At 43.8% G+C, this 25,448-nt stretch overlaps 1 protein-coding gene and 1 pseudogene across 4 annotated transcripts in view; both read left to right on the forward strand.

The window, feature by feature from the left end:
* AKAP6 (A-kinase anchoring protein 6) overlaps positions 1 to 25,448 on the forward strand; it is a 495,085-nt gene that overhangs the window by 192,395 nt on the left and 277,242 nt on the right. For all 3 annotated transcript variants that reach the window (XM_080685020.1, XM_080685019.1, XM_080685021.1), the window contains exons 3-4: positions 1,825 to 2,076; positions 19,074 to 20,834. In XM_080685020.1, coding sequence (XP_080541146.1) covers positions 1,825 to 2,076; positions 19,074 to 20,834 — 2,013 coding nt within the window. The remainder of the gene's footprint in view (positions 1 to 1,824; positions 2,077 to 19,073; positions 20,835 to 25,448) is intronic.
* On the forward strand, positions 11,641 to 13,657 carry LOC308254273 (neurofilament light polypeptide-like; annotated as a pseudogene). The gene is made up of 2 exons: positions 11,641 to 11,690; positions 12,227 to 13,657. The product of its transcript is annotated as a neurofilament light polypeptide-like (transcript).

The following is a 25,448-nucleotide window of genomic DNA, read 5'->3' on the forward strand; positions in this document are numbered from 1 at the left end:
GGAGCTCTGAGGCCTGTCCTTCCCCATCAGCCCTACCCTTCCATCTCTCAGGTGAGGCCTGGGCTAATCGGTAGCATCCCTTGGGAGGACAACAGGGAAGCAAGGTCCTTGGGCAGAGTCAGGGTTTGGTAAGACCAGGAGGTAGATAACACAATTATTTACATGATTCTTCTGTGAAGCAGTAAAGGAGTGTTTTTACAATGGAATGGGGTTATTAGCCAGAAAAGAACAGAGAATTTGGAAGCGGTCAGCAATGGGGGGGGGGGAGTTTTCTAAGGCAACACAGTACTACACAGAACTGAGCATCCCGAGAGGGCAAAGGAGCAGGGCATGTGCTTTGAGGTGGTTGAGGTATCAGGAATAAGAGGTGTGAGGGATAAATGGAGTAGATGCTCAAAGCATCTTGGTTCTTGGGTTTCAAGAACTAATATTGGAGCATTTATTGGAGTTGCACAATAATTAATATTCAAATTTCAGAACAACTCTCTATCATTCTTCAGTAGATTTTTTTGGCCTATTTTTACACACTGTTTAATAAGGTTGCATTTTAGTTTTTCTTTAAAAACAAGTAATTGAATTACATGGAATCAGCAGGCTATGTTTCCAGCATAGAATGACTGTTTTGACACTCATGATAGGGCTCCGAACTCAAATGCTATCTTAAAATGTTAGCCTTACCAAAAATTATCCATTTAAAAAACAAACACTGATCATCACTAAAAATGGGTAACTGAGCAGATTCAGCTGACATCTGTATCATTTTAATGCTTAATGCAGGCGTCCTCAAACTACGGCCCGTGGGCCACATGCGGCCCGCCAAGGACATTTATCCAGCCCGCTGGGTGCCGCTGCCTGTCCTGCTTAGCAGCCGACTTGTCCCAGGCCCGCAGTGCGCATAGGAATTTGTTCATAGTTTTTTTTTTTTTTTAAACTATAGTCCGGCCCTCCAACGGTCTGAGGGACAGTGAACTGGCCCCCTGTTTAAAAAGTTTGAGGACCCCTGGATGGTCCCAAATTGTTCACATAAATATCCCTATTGATGCTGCTCATTCCATGTAACTGCCTCTGATGACACAGTGGAGTTTGGGAACTTGTAAGGGCAAGTGCCGTATCAGACACCAAGTCTGCATGCTTAATAGTATGTGTGGGAGAGATTGAAACCTTGTGTTCGTAATGTTTCTATTTATATTGTCTCGGTCTTACAGAACAAACTGTATTTTGTCTTTCTTCATCCTTGGTGTTTCTCTGGCTTTCCTTCTTAAGAGTGATTCTGCTTGCAAAGTATGGGATGAAATTTAGACATCCATTATGAATTTAGGAATTAACATTCCTTGTGGGAATGTGACAGTTGTTCCTTACATCGAAGACCCTGTGGTTCATTGACAATAGGTGGTGATTCCTATGAAACACAGATTCTAGCCCGTCCTTCTTCATGCTTGGTGTCTGGATGAAGCCTCTATCCTGAAACACTGTGTGTTCCATGGAGCTCGCCACCAGCAAAAAGAATAGCTGTTGGCTCACTTGCCAGAATCACAAACTGTAAATAAAGAGAACAGAGAGTGGATTTGTGAGGTGACCTCTCAGCTTGGCATCTGAAAGAATTTTGGTATATGAAAGAATCAGACTTTTTGTGGGTTAGGAAAAGATCAACTTACCTGTCTGCACAGAAGGCCCAGTGCCCAGGAACATGGCCTGCAGCTAACAAAGGCCCACTCTCTAACATGTGCTCACCTGACCTGTTGGCCCTGATGATTGGTGTCAGGTGAAGAAGTGACCTTTTGGCAAATAAGTCATCCTATCTTTGCTTTTTTCCCCCTACTACAGGACATTTGCGAAGATATTTCTGATCATGTTGAGCAAATCCATGCCCTCCTGGAGACTGAGTTCTCCCTGAAGCTGCTGTCCTACTCTGTCAATGTGATTGTGGACATCCACGCGGTGCAGCTCCTCTGGCACCAGCTCCGGGTCTCCGTGCTGGTTCTGCGGGAGCGCATCCTGCAAGGTCTGCAGGACGCCAATGGCAACTACACCAGGCAGACAGACATTCTGCAAGCTTTCTCTGAAGAGACAGCCGAGGTGGGTATTTTCTTTGAAGCCATATCATGCGTTGTCAAGTGTGACCTTTTGAGAATGTTTTCAGCACAGAGCTGTGGGGTAGGAGTTCTTTGTAGGTAGATAAGCAGGTCCTGAACTGGGCTTTGAACCTAGGTATAGTGACAGAGGCTCAGTTACTTTTAATGTGAATGAAACTTTAGATCGGAATTAACTCACTCCTACCTGATAGTTTGCTCAGAAACCACCCATAGTTAATTTGGCTCCTTGTTCCCTATTTAATTTATATTTATTGAGCACTTACTATGGGCCGAGCACTAGGTGCAAAGAATATAATAGTGAACAAAACATAGTCTTTGCTTTCAAGCAGTTTAGAGCCTAGTGGGGGATATAGGCACATGAACAGACATTAAGGCCAGATGGCAATAGGTCTATATGATGCACTGGAGGACAGAGAAGGAGCACCTAATTCAGACAGGAAGCCTTTCCAGGAATGAGTCTAATATGAGATCTAAAGGAGAAGCGAGATCAAACTGGTGAACCGAGGTCGAAAATGTCTAGACAGAGGGAATGTCATGTTCAAAGATGCAGATGTAAGAGAGAGAATGACAGGCTCAAAGAGCTACAGATAAAAATGGAGCAAAAAGTTCAAGGGACCAGGAAACAAGCTTTAAACTAATATGTAAGCGAAGGTGAGATTGTGAAGTTAAAAAGCCATATTAAAAAGCCATATTGAGAGAACTGGACTTTAGTTTTAGGACAGTTTGTTCAGGGAATGGACATGATTAAATTCATGCTTTAGAAAAATCATTCTGGATGTAGTGAATCAATGAACTTTAGAATTTTACACAATCAACATATTTAAATTTTTTGTAGTCATATTAAGTTCATTTTAATGAATTTGTTGTTGTTACTTTTGATGCATGGCTTAAGAATGAATACTATAAATTTGAACTCAAATAACCTCTTTTATTTCCCAATAAAATGGACACATATTATAGAGAAAATCATTGTGCTAACTAATTAAGCAGGGGCTGTGTGTGTAGGGAGATAAATAAGTAGGTAGGTAGACAGATAGATAGATACATACATACATAGTATATACCATATATAGATACATAGAGTGTGTATGTATTTTTATAGTCCCTTGGCTCTCAACACCCAGTTGAGAGCTATACTGTTGGTTTTGTGGAAGATATGTATTATACAAGTTTATAAGGAACTTATATGAATATATAAGATTAAAAGGCCTTATAAAGAGTGTTGCATAGTTCATTAATTTATTAATGTTTTATTGGCTCCAACATTACCAATAAGCAAAACAGATCTGTGTCTAGTCTCATAAATAATTTATACTTGTTGATTACCTATATATATAAAACCCTAATATGCAAATAGACCGAATGGTAGAACAACCAAACAACTGATCGCTATGACGTGCGCTGACCACCAGGGGGTGCGCACAGAACATGGTGGGTGTCGGCCACGGCAGGATGGTGGAGCAGGTGAGAGGGAGCACCAGACCAAGGCGGGGCACTGGTCACTGTCATCGGGGTGAGCCTCTGGTGGTTACTGAAAATGCCAGTGCCAGAGCCGCTGCTCACACCTGCTGCTGGCACCCGGTGCCAGCCCTAATCACTCAGCACCGTCAGCCGGTGCGAGCGGCAGCTGCTGGCCCTGATTGTGCCTCAGGGGTTCTCCATCTCCTCCTGCTCCTGAGGGGTGATCGGGGTAGCAGCCACTGCTGGCACCTGCTGATGGCACTGGCCCCAATCACTCTGCCCCAGCCGCGGGTGCAAGTGGGGCAGGAGCCGTCAGTGTGGAGTGGGGCTGCCGGCAGACAGGGGACTGGGGGCTGTGGTGGGAGAGGCTGGGCAGGGGCATGGAGGATGGGTTGAGACCCACCCCTGTGCCCACCACAGTCTTAAGGCCCACAGTTCCTTTCAAGGCCTCTAGTTATTTTCATAACAGTGATGATCTTTCTGTGGCAAAGATCCTGGAAGTTAATGGGAATCAAAACCTATCAGGCTCACTTCTAACATTAAGTCATGTCCTTCATTTTCATTTAGCTTTCCCTTTTATTGTGACAGTGACTGAAGTGATATGACTTTGGCAGAGTGCTTGTGTATTCATATTCATACTAGAGGCCCAGTGCACGAATTTGTGATGGGTGGGGCTGGCCATGGGGAGGGGCTGTGGGCAGTGGGCCAGCTGGCCCTGCCTCCCAAATGGGGTGGGGAATTGATTGGGGGTCAGCGGCTGGGGGAGGGGCTGTGGGAGGTTGGCTGTCCAGCCCCACCCCCGATTGGTGTGGGAGGCCCAATCTGGAGTGGAGCTGGTTGTGGGGAGGGGCCACAGGCTGATCAGAGTGGTGGGGGCTGATCGGGGGTGGGGCCAGCCATGGGAAGGGGCTGTGGGCCGGCCAGCCCTGCCCTGAATGGGGTGAGGGGGACCGATTGGGTGTCAGTGGCCTGGGGCAGGGGCCATGGGTGGTTGGCCAGCTGGCCCTACCCCTGATTGGAATGAGAGGCCAATCGGGGGTGGAGCTGACCAGGGGGAGGGGCTTCAGGCCGATGGGGGGGGTGGGAGCCCATTGGTGTTGGGGCCAGCTGGAGGGAGGGGCCGCAGGCAGTTGGCTGGCTGGCCCTGCCCCTGATTGGGGTCGGGGGGCGGCAATCAGGGTCAGGGTTGGCTGCAGGGAGGAGCTGCAGGAGGTTGGATGGCAGGCCCTGCCCCCTATTTGGGTGGGGGAGATGATCATGGGTGGGGCCGGCCAGGGGGAGGGTCTGCGGGCTGATTGGGTTGGGGTGGGCTGATCAGGGGCAGGGCAAACCAGGGAAAAGGGCTGCGGGGGGGGGGGGGGGGGGTGGTGGCTGGTGGCCCTGCCCTCGATCAGGGTGGAAGAGGTTGATTAGGGGTGGGGCCAGCTGGGGGGAGGGTTGCGGGAGGTTGGCTGGCTGGCCCCACCCCCCGATCGGGCAGTGGGCATCATAGCGACTGGTTATTCTGGTCATTATGGCATTCTGGTCGCTGGCTTTTTTATATATATAGATGGGGTGTCAGTCCCCAGATGCCATCCCTCCGAAGTAGGATCCCTAGAGGACCCTTGATTGGTACTCTTGTGCTTATGGGAGACTATGAAGAATTCCTACTGGCCCTCTCTGCCCTAAATCTGGTACCTATGAGGTGTATGATAATGAGGTGAAGATCATAGATGGGAAAGGTTTGTCTAAATGCTGAAGAGATCTTTCCTTAGATATCTACCTGGCATGCCTAATCTATGCATCCTTTTTTTGTTCCTCCCCATGTGTTCTCCGGGCTCTGTCCAGCATCCATTGAACAGTCATCAAATCTTCCCACTTTCTACTACTAGAAGGGACATTAGAAATCACTGAGTCAAACCAGTTCATGTTACATATTTGTTTATTCATTTAATAACCATTTACTGATTGCCAACCCTTGTTGTTAGTTTTGTGGAATACGTTTACCATGCATATATTTGAATGCATATCATTAGTGAAGTAGTATCCCAAGAATGATGAAAAACAATTGAGGTACAGGTACAGGCTGCTGTTTTCACAGCTATGTTGCAAGTAAGCAGTATTAAGATTTTCACAATGTGAGCTCTGCAATTATTCACAGATTTAATTGGAAGCAATTTCATGCATTTGCATGTTTGAAGTCATTGTTTAGTCTTGTAACAATATGCTATATGAGGGGTAAAGGAACAGTGAATTCTTAGCCATCTGCTTTATGTATATTTTTCTATGAATTAAAACACTGTCTCCATTGTCATCTTTCCTGAAGCTGTGGATTTCTGATCCTATTTGTTTGTGTTTTTAGTGTGATTCCATGAGAACATTTCAAAGGCTGCTTAGTTTTATTTGTTTCTGTCCGCACACCAGAATTGTGGGAAACCGGAAGGGGATTAGAATAAAATTCTTGGCTTTATCAGAATAAATGCAGCTGTGAAAGATTTATAGAATGAAGAGAGAAATGGCATAAAACATGCTGATAAACTAGAATAGTAGATGTCCTTCCAATAAAGGTGAATGCATTTGCTCTTCTTGGAAATTGGTTGAGTTTCAAAGACACATTAAAGAATAAATTTGAAAGTCGAGAGAGTGGCAAGTTCTCTCTCTTCCTGTCCTTGCTAAAACAAAATATATGATTTTTTTACTTAAATATAGAGCAGACCATATCTTGTAAGCAAATTGGCAAACACCTTATTAAAACAAAACCAACCAAGCAAATGAAAAATACTTTAGGGTAAAACTCACCATCCTACATAATAAAGAGCTAATATGCTAATTAGACTGAACAGCAGAACAACCATCCAGACGACCTTCTGGACGAAGCTGCAGCTGCGAGGGCCGAGCCCCTTGCACAAATTTTGTGCATCAGGCCTCTAGTCTATAATAATCTATAATAATAAAAGCATAATATGCTAATTAGACTGGAGATTCTTCTGGAAATCCTTCCAGATGACTTTCCCGATGAAGCCTGGGCTGTGAGGAAAGCCAGGGTCCCAGGTGCCTGCAGGCAGCTGGGGGGAAGCCCAGGTCTCAGGTGCCAGAGGAAAGCCGGTGCCGGCAGCTGGGGGAAGGAGGGCCTACTCTTGCACGAATTTCATGCATCAGGCCTCTAGTTGTATAATAATGTGTTACACTGAAATGTTCTGTATTTCAGTTACTGTGATAAGCATTTTTTTTATTGATTGCTTAATTTATTAAGGGTAAGGGGTATTAAAAATAGTTGCAGTTTATAGATGGAAAAACTGAGTTTAACAGAGGTTACGTGAATGCTTTGTAGGGAAATAGGATATAAATCTAGGAATCCATATAATAAAGAGGTAATATGCAAATTAACCCTCACAAGATGGCTGTTTATGACCAGTCTGGCAGGGGGGTTAGTGAGGGATGACCAAACGACTAAATAAGCAGGCTGCATGGGGTGACCAGGCCGGCAGGGGGTGTAGTGAGGGACGACCAAATGACTGAAGGGTGACCAGTCCAGCAGGGAGGGGCAGTTGAGGGTGACCAGGCCAGCAGGGAGGGGCAGTAGGGCGTGACCAGGCTGGCAGGGGGGGGCGGTTGGGGGCGACCAGGCCAGTGGGGGGGGGGGGCAGTAAGAGGCGACCAGGTTGGCAGGGGGGGCAGTTAGGGATAACCAGGCTGATGGGGGGGTGCAGTTGGGGGCGACCAGGCTGGCAGGGGGACAGTTGGGGGTGATTAGGCTGGCAGGGGGGCAGTAAGGGGTGACCAGGCTGGTGGGGGGGGCAGTTATGAGCGACCAGGCTGGCAAGGAGGGGGCAGTTGGGGGCAACCAGGTAGGCAGGCAGGTGAGCGATTAGGAGCCAGTGGTCCAGGATTGTGAGAGGGATGTCTGACTGCCGGTTTAGGCCCAGGATCAGACATCCTCCAAGGGGTCCTGGATTGGAGAGGGTACAGGCTAGGCTGAGGGGACCCCCCTTCCTGTGCACGAATTTCATGCACTGGGCCTCTAGTAATTAAATAAAACAAACAAAACCAGCTTTTAACTGTTCTCTGTTGTAATAATAATTCTTCTCCCCCTCTCTCCTGTCCTCCCTCCCTTCTTTCCTTCCTGCTTTTCTTTCTACTTTTCCTAAATATTTATCAATTTCCTATTACATATAAGGCACTAACTATTCAAAGAAGAATAACACATGTTAGGAATCACATTCAAAATTTCATGAGATCCTTGGGATGAAAGGTGCTATTACTCTTATTTAATAGGTGATATTATTGCATCCATCTTACAGATGAGAGGACTGAGATTGAGAGAGGTAAAGTCACACAGGAAGTGCTAATTATTAGCAACATTGACACAGTAACAAATATTCAGAACTTATTGTATGCCAGGTGGTGTGGTAAGCACTTCAGGTAAATGGTAGTTGCCCTCTCTGTGGGAATGCATCGGTCCTTCCAAAGCTCTCACACCACAGCACTCAGTGTTCATTTACTAGGACTTATTATGGGCAATTTATGGTATGAAAAAGCGTGTGCTGGATGTGAACTGCATGAGTGCTGGCACCAGATTATCATCCTTTCGTACCTCCCACTGCACCTGATGCACATCACTGTATGTAAAAGTTTGATAAGTTGAGTTGAATGAAATAATGCAAATAATTAATGCTTTAAGTATAGAAGAGGGAGCTATCACTTTAGGTTGGGAGACTGGGGCTAATCATGGAGATTAATTATTTGACTCATGATTTCAGCTGGTAGAAAATGGCAATTCTCAAGACTTGCTACTATCTATATATATGAAAACCTAAGCGACTGTTATGACCGAACAACCAGAATGACTGGTCGCTATGACACACACTGACCACCAGGGGGCAGACGCTCAACGCAGGAGCTGCCCCTGGTGTCAGTGCGCTCCCACAGGGGGAGCACTGCTCAGCCAGAATCCAGGCTCACAGCTGGCGAGTGCAGCTGCAGTGGCAGGAGCCTCTCCCGACTCTGCGGCAGCACTAACAAGCAGCAGCGGCAGGCATAGCTGGCATGGTGCCTGGCCCTGGCCCGGGCTCCTCCCTAGCTGCCTGCCACTTGGCGCACTGCTACATCCCCTGGGGGATGTCCGACTGCCAGTGGCCTGCGAGATCGGGCCTAAACCAGCAGTTGGACATCCCCCGAGGGGTCCCGGATTGCAAGAGGGCACAGGCCAGGCCAGGACTCCCCACCCCCCGGTGCATGAAACCATGCACCGGGCTTCTAGTAGTATAAACAAAAATATTGAAAGATTGTTCATGTGAATTTTCCCCTTGCCTATCAGAAACTAAACTGCATTTTGCTTCCCATTTTCCTGTTATTACTTTCTCTTCTCAGTCTGCTGCAGGTCTTTGGAATGCATTTAGGATCATAGAGTTCCAACATGGTAGAGATGAAAGAAATCTGAGCACGTGGCCAGTCTTTGTGGTTGAGGGCTCTGGGGGACTGCACCATTCTGGTGAGAGGTCCATGAATTTACCTTAGTAATTGAAGGGTAACAGATACCATGTAGTGAGATCAGGGAAGGAAGGGATGGGGCATACTACCGGTACGAAATTGTTTTTACTGTACCTATAATTAAAACAGTGTAATTCTATTTCCAACCCTCTTCTTCGTAAGAACACTAAATCAGGGCATGAAACCGACCCTGAAGTAGCAATAAACACTGATACAATCTTGCGTATTTTAATAGGGAGATCTTAAAATTTCTAAATTATGAGTATTAAATCACATGTTCAATTGGTTGCAAAATGTAGTGTTAAAAAAAGAGAGAGCTCTAGGAAAGCATTTGGAACTAGAGCTTAAGTTACTTAATTATGGGTAAGGAACAAAGCAGAATTTCTTGTTTTGTTTTTCAGGGAGGGATTTTTTTCACATTAAAAATGCAGTCTGAATTAAAAATAGTTACCCATGAGTGATAATCCACCATGCACAGAAGTAGTTGGCCTGGGTGGGAACAGGTGCGGGAGGGTTTACTTTGGAGTATTAAGTGTTTTTGAGTGCAGTATTTTGTCTTACAAACAAAGGACTGGGTAGGGGAGGGATCTTCAGGGGAAGACCTAGACAAAGGGAGCCATACCCTATTCTCTGATATGTAGTCTCATGAGTGCCCCTTATTTTTGAGCTAGACAGATGCCTCATCTTTTGGTTCTATGACCACGAAAATGGGGACCAAATCTTTCCCAGGGCTACTGTGTTCCAAGTCTGTCCAGAAACAGGTGGCTGACACTTTCAGGTGTCTAAGTTTTACCTGAACTCTCAAATTCCTATTTCTCTACCCATTATAGAAACGCTTTTTCTTAATGCTTTTCTAACCTCACTCAAGTAGCTACAGTGCTGCGCCTTTATGATAAATTGGGTAGAATATAATGTAAATTTCAACTAGTTAGTAATTTAAATATCAACTAATGGGATAGCTTGGAACTTAACCATCATTTATAATACATTTTTAAAAATATATTTTTATTGATTTCAGAGAGGAGAGTAGAAGGAGAGAGACAGAAACATCAATGATGAGAGAGGATCATTGATCAGCTGCCTCCTGCATGCCCCACACTAGGGATCTAGCTCGCACCTTGGGCATGTGCCCTGACCAGGAATCAAACCATGACCTCCTGGTTCATAGGTCAATGCTCAACCACTCAGCCATGCTGTCTGTCTGGGCTATAATACATTTTCAAAAAGGAGTAATTTCTGAATACTAAGCCACTAAATTTTTAAAAATAAAAAAATAAAACCTGCCTTTAAATTGGAATTCCCAACATTACTGTATTTTTCCATGTACAAGACGTTATTTTTTTCTAAAACCATTAGACTGAAAATGGAGGAGTGTCTTATACACAGAAGTCAGCTGAGGAGGGAGCCTCGCGGGTACGTAGCTGCACAGACATTGTCAAACAGGCTTCCTCCAATCACAGCCTTATTGTTACTGAGGTCAGCTGATGCCATAATTGGAGGTGGAGGTGGAGAGTGCACAGATACAACAGGGACCTGAGCATTCTGAGCCCATAAAGATGTCAAAAAAATGAAAAGATAGATACTGGTAAGCGTTGTCTTTCTCTGCAAAATTCAAACTGAATGTAATCAGCTATGCAAAAGAGCATGCAAATAGAACTGCAGTGAGACAATTTGGACCTCCTCTCACTGAGTGTATGATCAGACAGTGGAGAAAACAGGAAGAACAACTCCTTAAGATGAGAAAAAAAAAAAAAGGCCTTAAGAGGAAAACCAGCAAAATGTTTAAAATATTGATTTCTTAATTGGGGGTTGGAAAAGTGGGGGGCGTCTCATATATGGAAAAATACAGTACTTCCTTTAAAAATTGTATAAAGTGTGACTTTATTTGGCTGTCTCATTCCTTGGTGATTTTTGGCTTCTGACTTTGTTATTTAAAGATCCTGGTCCAGGTATGCAGCATTAAAGCCACACAATTCCATTTAGATCATTTTGGCAGTTAATACTGTTTTCTCACTTTGTGCAGTATAATTGCCATAAGGATATCTCTCATTTTGAAAAAGAATTCTTCCTAAATATACTTGAATAGTAAAATAATAATGTGAGTGAACATTCATTAAATACCTAATCCATGTGTCAGACTTGTGTTTTACATATATTGCCTCTTTTGAGTCTCATAACAGCCCTATGACATGGCTTATCATTATTCCCTTTTTACAGATGAAGGAAATGAGGCTTAGCAACATCAAGTTACTGGGTCATGGTCACATGGCTAAGTAGTGCTAGAGGTAGAATCTGACTCTGAAGCTTGGGCTTTTCATCACTGCAGTCAACTGAAACTACGTAATCAGAGGAAGAAATTACATGAAGGCATAGAGATACATTCCAAAATGTCATCATTCATTCATTTATTACAGGGGTGGAATAAGGCCTGTAGGCCTTAAAAGGCCCGTGAAATCATTTGGTCTGGCCTTGCCAAGGCATTAGCGGTGAGTTAATTAAATATAGCAGGCTAATTTTTAAGTTGATAATTTGGTATGGCCCTTGAATGATCTTATAAATATCCAACTGGCCCTTGGCAGAAAAAAGGTTCCCCACCCTGAAATTTTATTCAACAGATATGTCTTTGAGTGCTATGCAGATCACTATGCTAAGTGTTGCAGTATCCTGGTGAGTCAGCTATTTTCTATGTGATTTATACTGTTGTGGGGCATACAAACTAGTGGGAGAAGCAAGGTAATGAAATAACCACAGAAGCATTTATTTAAAGATTGAGAAAAATTCTTAAAGGAAAAACAGTATCTACACTAATAAAAGAGAAAGATGCTAATTGACCGTACCTCTGCTATGACCACCAGCCAATCAGGAGTGATATGCAAATTAACCCAACAAAGATGGCGGCTAAATTTGCATGTGCAGGTAGGGTGGGCAGCGCCAGACACCACCCGTGGGGTCCAGGCCGCGATCGGGGATTGGGCAGGCAGGCGTGATCGGGACCGGGCAGGCCAGGTGGGCAGCACCAGACGCCGCCTGACCAGGGTCCGGGCCCCAACCGGGGATCTGGGCAGGTGGGGGTGGCCAGCATCTCCAGGATCACTGTCTGTCCCCGGGCCGCCTGGGGACACAGACGGAGCAGGCCCGGGTTCAACATTTCAATGAAAATGGGATGCCTGTGCCCCTCCCCACCGCGCCCCGTCCCTGGTGAGGAGAGGGCAGTGGGCAGTTAGGAGGCACCAGGGCTCAGAAGGGACTGGGAGCAACCTTCAGGAGCGCTACCAGGAAGAGGTGCTGAACCATGAGATGCTGAGGGCTGGCTGATGGAGGCAAGCAAAGGTGCAGAGGAGGTGGCTTTCGCAGGCGCTGAGCTCGAAAAGCGCATCGACAGCCTGATGGACGAAATCACCTTTCTGAAGAAGGTGCATGAAGAGGAGATCGCCGAGCTGCAGGCGCAGATCCAGTATGCTCGGATCTCCATGGAGATGGACGTGTTCTCCAAGTCCGACCTCTCCGCCACACTCAAGGACATCCGCACCCAGAACGAGAAACTGGCTGCCAAGAACATGCAGAATGCCGAAGAATGGTACAAGAGCCGCTTCACCATGCTGACCAAGAGCGCTGCCAAGAACACCTACTCGGTGCACACCGCCAAGGACGAGGTGTCCGAGAGCTGCCACCTGCTCAAGGCCAAGCCCCTGGAGATCGAAGCAAGCAGGGGCATGAACAAAGAGCTGGGAAAACAGCTGCAAGAGCTGGAGGATAAGCAGAACTTCGAGGTTAGTGCTAGGCAGGACACGATCAACAAATTAGAAAATGAGTTGAGAACTACAAAGAGTCAAATGGCACGATATTTAAAAGAATACCAGGACCTCCTCAATGTGAAGATGGCTTTGGACATTGACATTGCAGCTTACAGGAAACTCTTGGAAGGTGAGGAGACCCAGCTCAGTTTCACCAGCGTGGGAAGCATAGCCAGCGGCTACTCCCAGAGTTCCCAGGTCTTTGGTCGATCTGCCTATGGTGGTTTACAGACTAGCTCCTACTTGATGTCTGCTCTCTCCTTCCCTTCTTAATACACCAGCCACATCCAGGAGGAGCAGATCAAGGTGGAGGAGAACATTGAGGATGCAAAAGCCGAGGAAGCTAAGGATGAACCCCCTTCTGAAGGAGAAGCTGAAGAGGAGGAGAAGGAGAAGGAAGTGGCTGAGGAAGAGGAAGGAGAGGAAGAGGAAGAAGGTGCCAAGGAAGAATTTGAGGATGCAAAGGAGGAAGAAGGAGGTGAAGGTGAAGGAGAAGATGCCCAAGAAGCTGAGGACGAGAAGAAAGATGAAGGTGCTGGGGAGGAGCAAGCAACCAAGAAGAAAGATTGAGCCCCCCTTTCCTTAATTATTTCAGGAATAATCCTCCTGAAACCAGGTCAACCCTGTCACCAACCAAGCAGTTGAGTTCCCGATACTATATGAATTAAGAAGTCAATATATGTAACATTCTGAGGTGACTCAGGTTGGACATTAAATGTTGTGCTATGACTTTTCTCCTTATGCAGAGTATCTGTTTGCTTGCAGAGTGGCTTCCTGGCTTGCTGCCAGCCTGTGCATGGTCCACACTTATGAGTTCAGGATCTATGACAATGTGAATAATTCAGATGTTTCCAATAAAAACACATGAATACATGAATTCACTAATGTGAATGTTAAACTTCATGGAAAAATAGTCCTTTGAATCTTTGGTGGTTAGAAATTAAAGACCTCAAATCATGTGCAATAAACAGTAAATAAAGTTACACTGAATGACAAAAAAAATACATTAGGGGCTTGGAAACATTCAAAGAACTGGGGAACCATTCCCAAATCAGGAAGGGAAGTCACAGGGTGTATATTATTGCTACGAATACAGTATATCCTACTACTTACAACATATACAATGTAATGTATTACATGCCTTCCTATCGCATGAAGTATTTATTCTCATAGAGTAATACTGGTACATATGTTATAGTTATGGCAGTATGTCATATCCTATCTATATTAATAAAAGGGTAATATGCTAATTAGACCATGAGACCTTCCAGACGTCCTTGCGGACAAAGCCATGGTGGCGGGGCCGAGGCAGAGGCAGTTAGGGTTGATCAGGCCAGGAGGGGAAGGCAGTTGGGGGTGATCAGGCTGGCGGGGGGGCAGTTGGGGGCGAGCAGGCTGGCAGAGGGGACCAGTTGGGGGTGAGCAGGCTGGCAGGGGGGTGCAGTTGGGGGCAAGCAGGCCAGCAGCCAGAGTGGTTAGGGGCGATCAAGCAGTCAGGCAGGTGAGCTGTTAGGAGCCAGCAGTCCCAGATTGCGAGGGGGTTGTCCAACTGCCGGTTTAGGCCCAATACTACAGGGGTCCCAGATTGGAGAGGATGCAGGCCGGGCTGAGGGACAACCCCCCCAACCCTGTGCACAAATTTTGTGCACTGGGCCACTAGTAGTTTTATAAGAGTTTATAAGAAAAGATTCTGACTTAGGTGAGGGTTTGGAATTTTGAAGAAATACAACTTAATCTGAGGTCTGAGGGGTAAGAATCCATAAGTTACAGGGTATTATAGGTGGGAAACTTTCCTAACAGAGGAAATAGCATGTGCAAAGGCCCCAAGGCAGGAGGACACTGTGGTCCAGTGAAGCCAGGGAGGGGAGAGTGACTGGAAAGAGATTTCTTCATGTTGGTTCTTGGAAGGGTTTGGGTTTACTTAGCAGGACACTAATAAAGAACTTTAAGCAGAGAATTAACAGTAACAGATTTGTAAAGGTTACTCTGATAGCGATGTGGAGAACAAACTGGAGTAGGGGGTATGTCAGTTTAAAATAATATCTAATGAATCACAGAAAATGATGGTGCCGAGGTCAGAGTATGGACTTGGCCCTTAATTGCAAGGACATTTGCTAGTTATGCACCTTCTTTTGGCTCAGGCTGTGGTTATATAAAACAATAGTATGGACCCCACACCAGAAGAAAGTTGTTGGGAGATTTAAATGAAAAAGAAATAGTAGTAATCAACCATCCCCATTTATAGAGGAGGAAGCTGAGGTTTCGAAAGGTGAAATTAGGCCTTTCGTCATTATTATTTATCTGGATGATACAGAGTGAGAGTGAGAGGAGTAGGAGATAAAGGCAAGTTAAAGGTCTGAAGGAAGAGAACATTACCAAAACATAGCAAGCAAACGAACAGAAAAACCTGAGAACTCTGGATAACCTGGTTGAAGGGACACAGGGTGCAGCAGCTACATGAGGTCCAGCTTCAGTTTGCTCACCTGGTTTCTCCTCCAGGAGAATGGAGGTCTGGGAATATAACAGTTCAGTTTCCGTCCCTCCTTCGTCTCCTAAGGGACTAGATTAGACCAGGCTGTCCTTCAGCCTGGTTCGAATAATGGGATTCCTTTTGTCCCAAACAAATCATCAGTGAAAAATCTGTTTGCTGAGTGACGTCAGAAACTGCATTAGTAATGCGACAAAAACCTTAATCACATAATTAAAGATTAAAAAATTTAAAATAGTTGCTTGTACTACTATTTTTTAGCTCAGAGAAGTTTCAAACTGGCGTACCCCAAATTATAAATAACAGTGGAGGTGGGCACTTGGTATCTAATATACACAAATGGGAGCGGGGGTGGGGGTGAGGGGGTGAGAGGAGAAATGCATGCAGAGTATGGGAACTAAGACGATAAAGTTTTGATACTCATTAATTTTCTCCAGGAGTTTGGCTGTTTACCTTCGAAAGGGTGGGGAGAAACAGAAGCTAGTCTTTTTTTAAAAAAAATTTTTTATTAAGGTATTATATGTGTACATATCTTACCATTGCCCCCCCACCCCACTCCCATACATGCCCTCACCCCCCAATGTTTTGCATCCGTTGGTTACTCTTATATGCATGCATATAAGTCCTTCAGTTGATCTCTTATTTCCCCCACCTCTCCCTAACCTTCCCGCTGTAATTTTACAGTCTGTTTGATGCTTTACTGCCTCTGTATCTATCTTTTTGTTCATCAGTTTATACTGTTTTTCATTTTCCCCAAATGAGTGAGATCATGTGGTATTTTTCTTTCATTGACTGGCTTATTTCACTTAGCATAATGTTCTCTAATTCCATCCAGGTGCCTACAAATGGTAATAATTCCTTCTTTTTTATGGCAGCATAGTATTCCATTGTGTAGATGTACCATAGTTTTCTGATCCAGTCATCTGCTGACGGGCACCTAGGCTGTTTCCAAATCTTAGCTATTGCAAATTGTGCTGCTATGAACATAGGGGTGCATATATCCTTTCTGATTGGTGTTTCTAGTTTCTTAGGATATATTCCTAGGAGTGGGATTACTGGGTCAAATGGGAGTTCCATTTTCAGTTTTTTGAGGAAACTCCATACTGTTCTCCACAGTGGCTGCACCAGTCTGCATTCCCACCAGCAGTGCACGAGGGTTCCTTTTTCTCCACATCCTCGCCAACACTTCTCGTTTGTTGATTTGTTGATGATAGCCATTCTGACAGGTGTGAGATGGTATCGCATTGTCGTTTTGATTTGCATCTCTCTGATAATTAGTGACTTTGAGCATGTTTTCATGTGTCTCTTGGCCTTCCTTCTGTCTTCTTTCGAAAAGATTCTATTTAGGTCTGTTGCCCAATTTTTTATTGGATCATTTATCTTCCTTTTATTAAGTTGTATAAGCTGCCTGTAGATGTTGGAGATTAAACCTTTATCAGTGATAACATTTGCAAATATGTTCTCCCATACAGTGGGGTTTCTTGTTGTTTTGTTGATGGTTTCTTTTGCTGTGCAAAAGGTTTTTATTTTGATGTAGTCCCATTTGTTTATTTTCTCTTTGGCTTCCATTGCCCTAGGGGCAGTATCAGTGAAGAAGTTCTTTTGGCATATGTCTGAGATTTTGCTGCCTGTGGATTCCTCTAGTATTTTTATGGTTTCCCATCTTATGTTTAAGTCCTGTATCCATTTTGAGTTTATTTTTGTGTATGGTGTAAGTTGGTGATCTAGTTTCATTTTTTTGCATGTATCTGTCCAATTTTCCCAACACCATTTATTGAAGAGACTGTCTTGACTCCATTGTATGTTCATGCCTCCTTTGTCAAATATTAATTGCGCATAGTGGTTTGGGTCAATATCTGGATTCTCTATTCTATTCCATTGATCTATATGTCTGTTCTTGTGCCAGTACCAGGATGTTTTGAGGACAGTGGCTTTGTAATACAGCTTGAAATCTGGTATTGAGATCCCTCCTACTTTATTCTTCTTTCTCAGGATTGCAGTGGCTATTTGGGGTCTTTTTTTATTCCAGATGAATTTTTGGAGAGTTCTTTCTAGGTCTGTGAAATATGCCGTTGGTATTTTAATGGGGAGTGCATTGAATCTATAGATTGCTTTGGGTAGTATGGACATTTTAATGATGTTGATTCTATCAATCCATGAACATGGTATGTTCTTTCATCTGTTTACATCTTCCTCTATCTCTTTTTTTTCAGTGTCCTATAGTTTTCCGCGTATAGGTCTTTTACCTCCTTGGTTAGGTTTATTCCTAAGTATCTTAATTTTTTTGGTGCGATGGTAAATGGGATTGCTTTTTTAGTCTCTCTTTCTGTAAGTTCACTATTGGTGTATAGAAATGCCATAGATTTCTTGGCATTAATTTTGTATCCTGCTACATTGCCAAATTCATTTATTAAGTCTGTTAGTTTTTTGATGGAGTCTTTTGGTTTTTTTTTTTATGTACAATATCATGTCATCTGCAAATAAGGACAGCTTTACTTCTTCTTTTCCAATTTGGATGACTTTTATTTCTTCTTCTTGTCTAATTGCAATGGCTAATACTTCCAGTACTATGTTGAACAGGAGTGGTGAGAGTGGGCATCCCTGTCTTGTTCCTGTTCTTAGGGGAAATGGTTTTAGTTTTTGTCCATTGAGTATGATGTTAGCTGTGGGTTTATCATATATAGCTTTTATTATGTTGTGGTATGATCCTTCTATTCCCACCTTGTTGAGAGTTTTTATCAAGAAAGGGTGTTGGATTTTGTCAAATGCTTTTTCTGCATCAATTGATATGACTATGTGATTTTTATCTCTCAATTTGTTTATGTGATGTATCACATTTATTGATTTGCGGATTTTGTACCATCCTTGCATTCCTGGGATAAACCCTACTTGGTCATGGTGTATGATCTTTCTGATGTACTGCTGGATCCGATTTGCTAGAATTTTGTTGAGGATTTTGGCAGCTACATTCATGAGGGATATTGGCCTGTAATTCTCCTTCATTGTGTTGTCTTTATCTGGTTTTGGTATTAGGGTGATGCTGGCTTCATAGAAGGAGCTTGGAAGTGTTCCTTCCTCTTGAATTTTTTGGAATAGTCTGAGGAGGATAGGTTTTAGTTCTTCCTTGAATGTTTGGTAAAATTCTCCTGTGAAGCCGTCTGGCCCCGGGCTTTCGTTTGCCAGAAGCTTTTTGATGACTGCTTCAATTTCTCAGAAGCTAGTCTTGAACTGCTTTTGCTATATGCAAATTCATGTTTCACCTTCCTGGGATTTGTGAATATATATTTAACACGACAGACTTTATACACTTTAGAAATATTTATTGAGCATCTACTATGAGTTAGCCAGTTGTAGTAGGTGATGGAGTGATAGCAATAAGCAAAAGAGATGTTCATGGAGACGTTACTACTACATTGATTCGTTCCCAGAAATTTTATTACATCATTTAAGAAATGTTTATTAACTGAACAATGCATTATTTTAAGATAGAACATTAAGGCAAGAATGGATATTTTTGGGTTGACCTTGACCATTTCTATCGAAGCTTTATTCTCTAGATTAAAGAAAAATCTTTGAATATTTAAGGACAGGATATTATATAAAGTTATGTGTTAATTGATTAATATGCCATTCTGTATGTCAAACCAGAAGCAACAGAGACTGATGCATTTTGACCTTCTTAGAGTCCTCTGCTGAGATTTCATTTGAACAGCCGCTGAGTGTAATTGATGTTCCATTTATTGAAACCACTGCCATTGTCTGTTTCAGGGCCGGCTCGATTCTCTAACGGAAGTGGATGACTCAGGACAGCTAACTATCAAATGCTCTCAAAATTACTTGTCTCTGGATTGCGGAATTACTGCATTTGAACTGTCTGACTATAGTCCAAGTGAGGATTTGCTTGGTGGCCTGGGTGACATGAGCCAGGTCAAAACCAAACCCTTTGACTCTTGGAGCTACGGTGAGATGGAGAAGGAGTTCCCTGAGCTTATCCGCAGTGTTGGGTTACTGACGGTGGCCACTGACCCCATCGCTTCCAACTGCAGCGAAGCAGTGAGTGAGGGGGCGTCTCAAGGTTCTCTCTCAGCAGATGATAAAGGTGGGTGTGAGGAAAACAAGGCTCCTGCTGTCGAGGAGCAACCAGGCTCAAAGCAGGGCACGTCGTCTCCAGTGGAAGCTCTGACAAATACTGTTCAGTCCTCTTCTGAGACCTCAAAGCAAGAATCCAATCCCTCCTCCCAACCTGGAGCAAAGAACCAACAGCCTCTTCCCTGTGAGAACGCAACCCCCAAGCGATCCATCAGAGATTGCTTTAATTATAACGAGGACTCTCCCACACAGCCCACGTTGCCAAAAAGAGGGCTTTTCCTTAAAGAGGACACTTTTAAGAATAACCTGAGAGGTGCTGACGGAAGGAGGCGGATGGTTGATCTCAAGCCCGAGATGAGCAGAAGCACCCCTTCCCTGGTGGATCCTCCTGACAGATCCAAGCTCTGCCTGGTGTTGCAAGCGTCCTATCCCAGCAGTCCTTCGGCTGCCAGCCAGTCCTATGAGTCTCTGCACAAGATGGGGGGTGGGAATCTTGAAAACACGGTCAAAAGTCACATTAAAGAAATCTCCTCCAGCCTGGGAAGGCTCAACGACTGCCACAAAGAGAAACCTCGACTTAAAAAGCCACATAAGAGCCCAGAAGAGGTGCCTCTGTGCCAAACCCCTAAAGCAGGAACTGGTTCAAGCAAGCAAACCGAAATCACCAGGAGCTCCAGAGTGCCGAACGGAATTGCCTCTTGTACTTCCAAGGCCGTGGAGGGCCCAGAAACCGATTCTGCTTCTACATCCTCCCTTGAGCCGTATACTCAGAGAAGTTGGAATGCCAAATTACCAGTGCAGTCAGAAACATCCAGTTCCCCACCGTTTACTCAAAGCAGCGAATCTCCTATTGGCTCGGACAGTCTCATGTCTCCGGTACCCCTTCTTTCAAAACACAAAAGCAAAAAAAGTTACTCCTCCTCCCCAAGTCACGTCTCAAGGAACGGTCAGGTTGTGGAGGCCTGGTATGGCTCCGATGAGTACCTGGCACTGCCCTCTCACCTTAAGCAGACAGAAGTATTAGCTTTGAAGTTGGAAAACTTAACAAAGCTTCTCCCTCCAAAACCCAGAGGAGAAACCATTCAGAATATCGATGACTGGGAACTGTCTGAAATGAATTCAGATTCTGAGATCTATCCTACGTACCATGTCAAGAAGAAGCGTACTAGGCCAGGCAGGGTGTCTCCAAGTTCATCCAGTGACATAGCCTCTTCGCTGGGGGAGAGCATTGAGTCTGGGCCCCTGAGTGACATTCTTTCCGACGAGGAGCTGTGCATGCCTCTCTCTGGCATGAAAAAATACATGGATGAGAAGTCAGAAAGAGCTTCATCGTCTGAGAAAAATGAAAGCCATTCAGCCGCAAAATCTGCTTTAATTCAGAAACTTATGCAAGATATTCAACACCAAGACAACTATGAAGCCATATGGGAAAAAATAGAGGTAAGCTAGTCCAATTAATCTGAGTAATTTCTTACCTTACCTGATTTTTGGAAGTAATGCTGGAAAAAGTTCAACACTCCCCACTCATATAAAATGTGTTGCTATTGTTGGTAAACATAACTGATTCCCCAAAGAAAGAAAAAGCACATGATCACTGCATTGTGACAGAGTATGTGTCATTCAGAACAGCTCTTGTCAATGCATGAGCTTGATGGACTCCTACCTGGTATAGAATTCTTGTTTGTAGTGCCCAAACCTACCACGGCTCCTGATGAACGGTGGGACACCTGGGGTGGAATACAGAATGAAGTAGAGCAGTAGCAGTGCAAACACCCGTGTCTCCGGAATATGTGAGTAGAATAGTCCAGTTGCCCTCAGTGCTTTTTCACTTGTCTGTTCTAACTCCAGAATAGCTTCCACAACTCCCTTGTTAACTTCCTGTAGAAATAGACCAGATCCTTCTAATTTTTTGGAAACTTTGTTTTTCTTCAGTCTTTCTCCTCTTTGAGGCCCCTGGCTAATAACCGTGGTACCTATACTCTGTACCACCCATGGCTCTGAGATGGGGACTTGATATTTTCGGTAAATCTGTACTTTTAGAATGAATTATTAGATGTGGTGAAATCTTTGAGGACAGGCATCAAAATTCTCAGGACTGAGCTTTATACTATAGGATGTGATTTAAGACTGGATAAAAGTATAGAGTAATCCCCCTTATCCACAGGGGATTTGTTCCAAGACCCCTAGTGGATACATGAAACCAGAGACAGTACCGAACCTATCTATATACTACATTTTTTCTATACATACATACCTATGATAAAGTTTAATTTATAGCTTAGGCACAGTAAACAATAACTAGCAAATTAGAAAAATTATAACAGTATACTGTACTAAAAGTTATATGAATGTGGTCTTTCTCTCTTAAACTGTCTTAATGTGACTATCTCTTACTTGTAGTAAATGGTTTGGTGTCACTCATATTAGGGGACCTCTTGCTGGCATGTTGGTATAGGCTCAACATTTTCTACTGCAACACACTGCTGTCAGTTGGAAAATGTGTTTTGTTTGTTCTTATCTCCCACCCACAAATTTCATATTTTTTTTTCATCTTAACTAAGCACTTATCACACACTGGAGCCATAACTTTTGCAGTTGGAGGTGCGACCGCAAAACAAGCATGGGTTTCTTTTTCCTTCTTCACAATCTCATGGATAGAAGATGTGTTCTTACTATAAATTTTAGTAACCCACCATATGATTTTTCTACCTTTTATTATTAAGTAGAGAACTTTTACCTTTTTACCTAAAGAAAGAAGTTTAGGGTTTCTCTTTGGCATATCTGAATTGCCAGCATCACTACTCTTGTGCTTTGGGGCCATTATTAAGTAAAATAGGGGTCACTGTGATACCATGACAGTCAAGTTGATGACCTAGAGAGCTACTGACTAATGGATGAGTAGTGTATTACAATGTAGATATGCTGGACAAAGGGGTGATTCACATCCTGGGCAGGATGGAGTGAGATTTCATTATGCTACTCAGAACAGTGTGCAATTTAAAGCTTATGAATTGTTTATTTCTGGAATTTTCCATTGAATATCTTGGGACTACACTTGACTGTGGATAACTGAAACCATGGGAAGTAAAATTGTGGATAAGGGGGGACTGCTGTAGTACATATGGACAGAATAACCTGTAGGAAGAAAATGAAGGTACATTAAAAAAAAGAGAGAAAAGTTAATAGCAATATATAATAATAGCATATTAATAATTGTTTTTACTAAGTATTTATTTGTCAAATACTCACAACAACCCTAATATTAACACCATTTTATGGGTGAGAGATCAGGCAGTCTGCTCTGGAACCCATGGTATAATTAAATGCTCCCATGCCCTCCTTAAGGAAGCGACCAATATGTGCTGCATATAAATACTGCAGTATTGTAGAGAAGAAATAATATCAGTGGAGCTGGGAAGTTAGACAGAGAGAAGGAAGGTGGGCATTTCAGGTAGGAGGAGCATAAACTGGAACACAGAAGTAAGAATTGGAATGAGCATGATATGGGGGAACATAGTGAGCTGTCCTGACTGGAAGGCTGTGATCAGAAAGTAACGGAAGTTTCCATACATTTGATAGACCCGGTTGCTGCAATGCGCCAGTGGCCAGACTAAGGCAATTAGAATTTGCTCAGTGGGTGGGCATCCATGGCAACTTCTTTGAAAGGCACTGAGAGTAGTAATATAAGCCACAAATAACGAATACTTCTTGGACTCTTATTTTGTGCTTGAATCTGTGCTAAGAGCTTTATATGTCAATTGCTACTTAAATCTTGGGAGGTAGGCATTTTTCAGACAAAGAAGCTAAGACAGAATATAGTTAGGATACCTGCTGATGGCCTCACAGCTAGTAAGTACAGAGCCAGGATTTGAACCCAGAGCCAGCATACTTCAAGCAGTGTAGGCCATGGGCTGCCATAGCCTGTCTGGTTGGCTTAACTGCCAATCACAGGAAAGATGGTCAAAGCAGCTGTGGTGGTGATCAGTCCGGAAATGGGCAGCCAGTCTGTGGGACTACTGTCATGTGGATGGGGGATGGAGGAACAGTGGGGGTGAGCTGTTGGAGAAGGGTTCCAGGAAACTGTTTCTGGGCCACGCTCAGTCATTAAAGCCTGGAGTGGCCCATAGCAAGTTATGCTGCATCTGGGCCTCAGTTCTTCTTTTGTAAACAGAGATTTTTTTAAGCAGGTAATGGCCACAATACCAACTTCCCATGATAGCATCCTTTTATTTCATAATTCTACAAAGATGAAGCTGTCTTCAACACATAGGGCTGGAATGTCTTTAATAGAAGGAAACATTTATTTTATTATTATTATTTTTTAATCCTCACCAGAAGATACTGTACCACTGATTTTAGAGAGAGTGGAAGAAAGGGAAAGACAGAGAAATATCGATGTGAGAGAAACACATTGATTGGTTGCCTCCTGCACGCCCATGACCACAGCCCAGGCTGGGGAGGAGCCTGCAACCGAGGTACGTGCCCTTGACCGAAATCGAACTTGGGACCCTTTGGTCCACAGGCCGACACTCTAGCCACTGAGCCAAACTGGCTAGGGCAAAGTAAACATTTAGATTGGTAACTGGCTTGAAATGGAGGTAAGGTAAATTTGAAAAAAAAAATTCATTGATATTGAGTATGTGATGAAATGTTGAAGGGAAGTGTTTTGTCCGAAGTTGGAAATACTGTCCTGACGTTGGGATGTGAGGTGAAGGCTGAAAGGAGATTAAGCTCCTTTCTCAGCCTAACCTCCTTTCACGACTTCCGATGAGGGCAGCTGCCAATTCCCAGGTCAGCTGACCTTTAATGTCGTACTCTAGCTTTGAGCTCCACCATATGACCTATTCTACCTGAAAAATATAACATAATAAAAGAAGGTATTATTTAACACCAGGTACCAGGCATCTACGAGGCACTTCAACTGCAGTAATTTTCTCCTAAGATTCTACAAGGTGGGTTTTACCATCTTAAATTGCCACCACCCTTCCTCTCTAGAGCTCTCACTCTGGTACTAGCCACCACCACCTCCTGCCTGGATTACTGACGGAGCCTCCTAACTGGCCTCTCTGCTTCATCCAGCTCCAACACAGTCTCTTCCCAACACGGCAGCCATAGTGATCCTTTTAAAACATAAATCCGATCGTGTCACCTTGCACCAGCTCCCGTCACATTCAGCTCCGGTCACATACATAGACTGGCTTCCTGATTTCCTCTCTGATCTTATTTCCAACTGCTCTTCCCTGTACTCACTTCACTCCATTCCCACTGGCCTCTTTGGTGTTCCTAGAACACGTGGAGCCTGCCCTGGCCCTTAGGATCCTTGTCAGTTCCCTCTGCCTGTACCCTCTCCAGCAGGTGCCCTCATTTCCAACTCCTTCACTTCCTCTGGGTCTTTGCTTATATTAATTTCTCAGGGAAGCCTACCTTGACCACCTTTAAATGATGTAATCTGACTTTTAATTTTTTTCTATAGCTCTCATCATACTAGTATTCTGTTATTTTATATAATTATCTTATTTAATATGCTTATTATTTTTGTTTGTCTCCCTGCTAGAATAGGAGCTCTGTGTGGGCAGGAATATTTATCTGTTTCATTTGCTAATAAATCTCATGTACCTAGAACAGTGCCTGATACATAGTAGATGCTCAATAAAAATGGTTGAATGAATTACTGAATCCCCATTTTAGAGCAGAGGAAACTGAATTCAGATATTTGAAATTGCTTAGCCTAAACTGCATAGCTAATAAGTCATAGAGCCAGGCATCAGGCCCCATCTGCTTTGCTCTTGCCATCGGGTAAAGTCTTGAGAATAGATGAATTCCCTGAGAAAATGAGAATAGATGAAGAAGAGAAGAGGGGTGACAACTGAATTTTAAGTGGAGGCAGGAATAAAGAAAAGGCCCAGGTTGTGGGAATTAGGAAGGGACTGAAAGATTCTTGGGTGTTATGTAAATAAAAGGAGAGGAGATGTTTAGTAAGATGGGAAAAAGGGAGATCAAGATGAATAAGGGCAAATGAAGAAACCAACCTTTAGATTTGTTTTAAAGAGTCAA

This window comes from Plecotus auritus, assembly GCF_963455305.1.
Source record: "Plecotus auritus genome assembly, chromosome: 1".
NCBI classification, from domain to species: Eukaryota; Metazoa; Chordata; class Mammalia; order Chiroptera; family Vespertilionidae; genus Plecotus; species Plecotus auritus.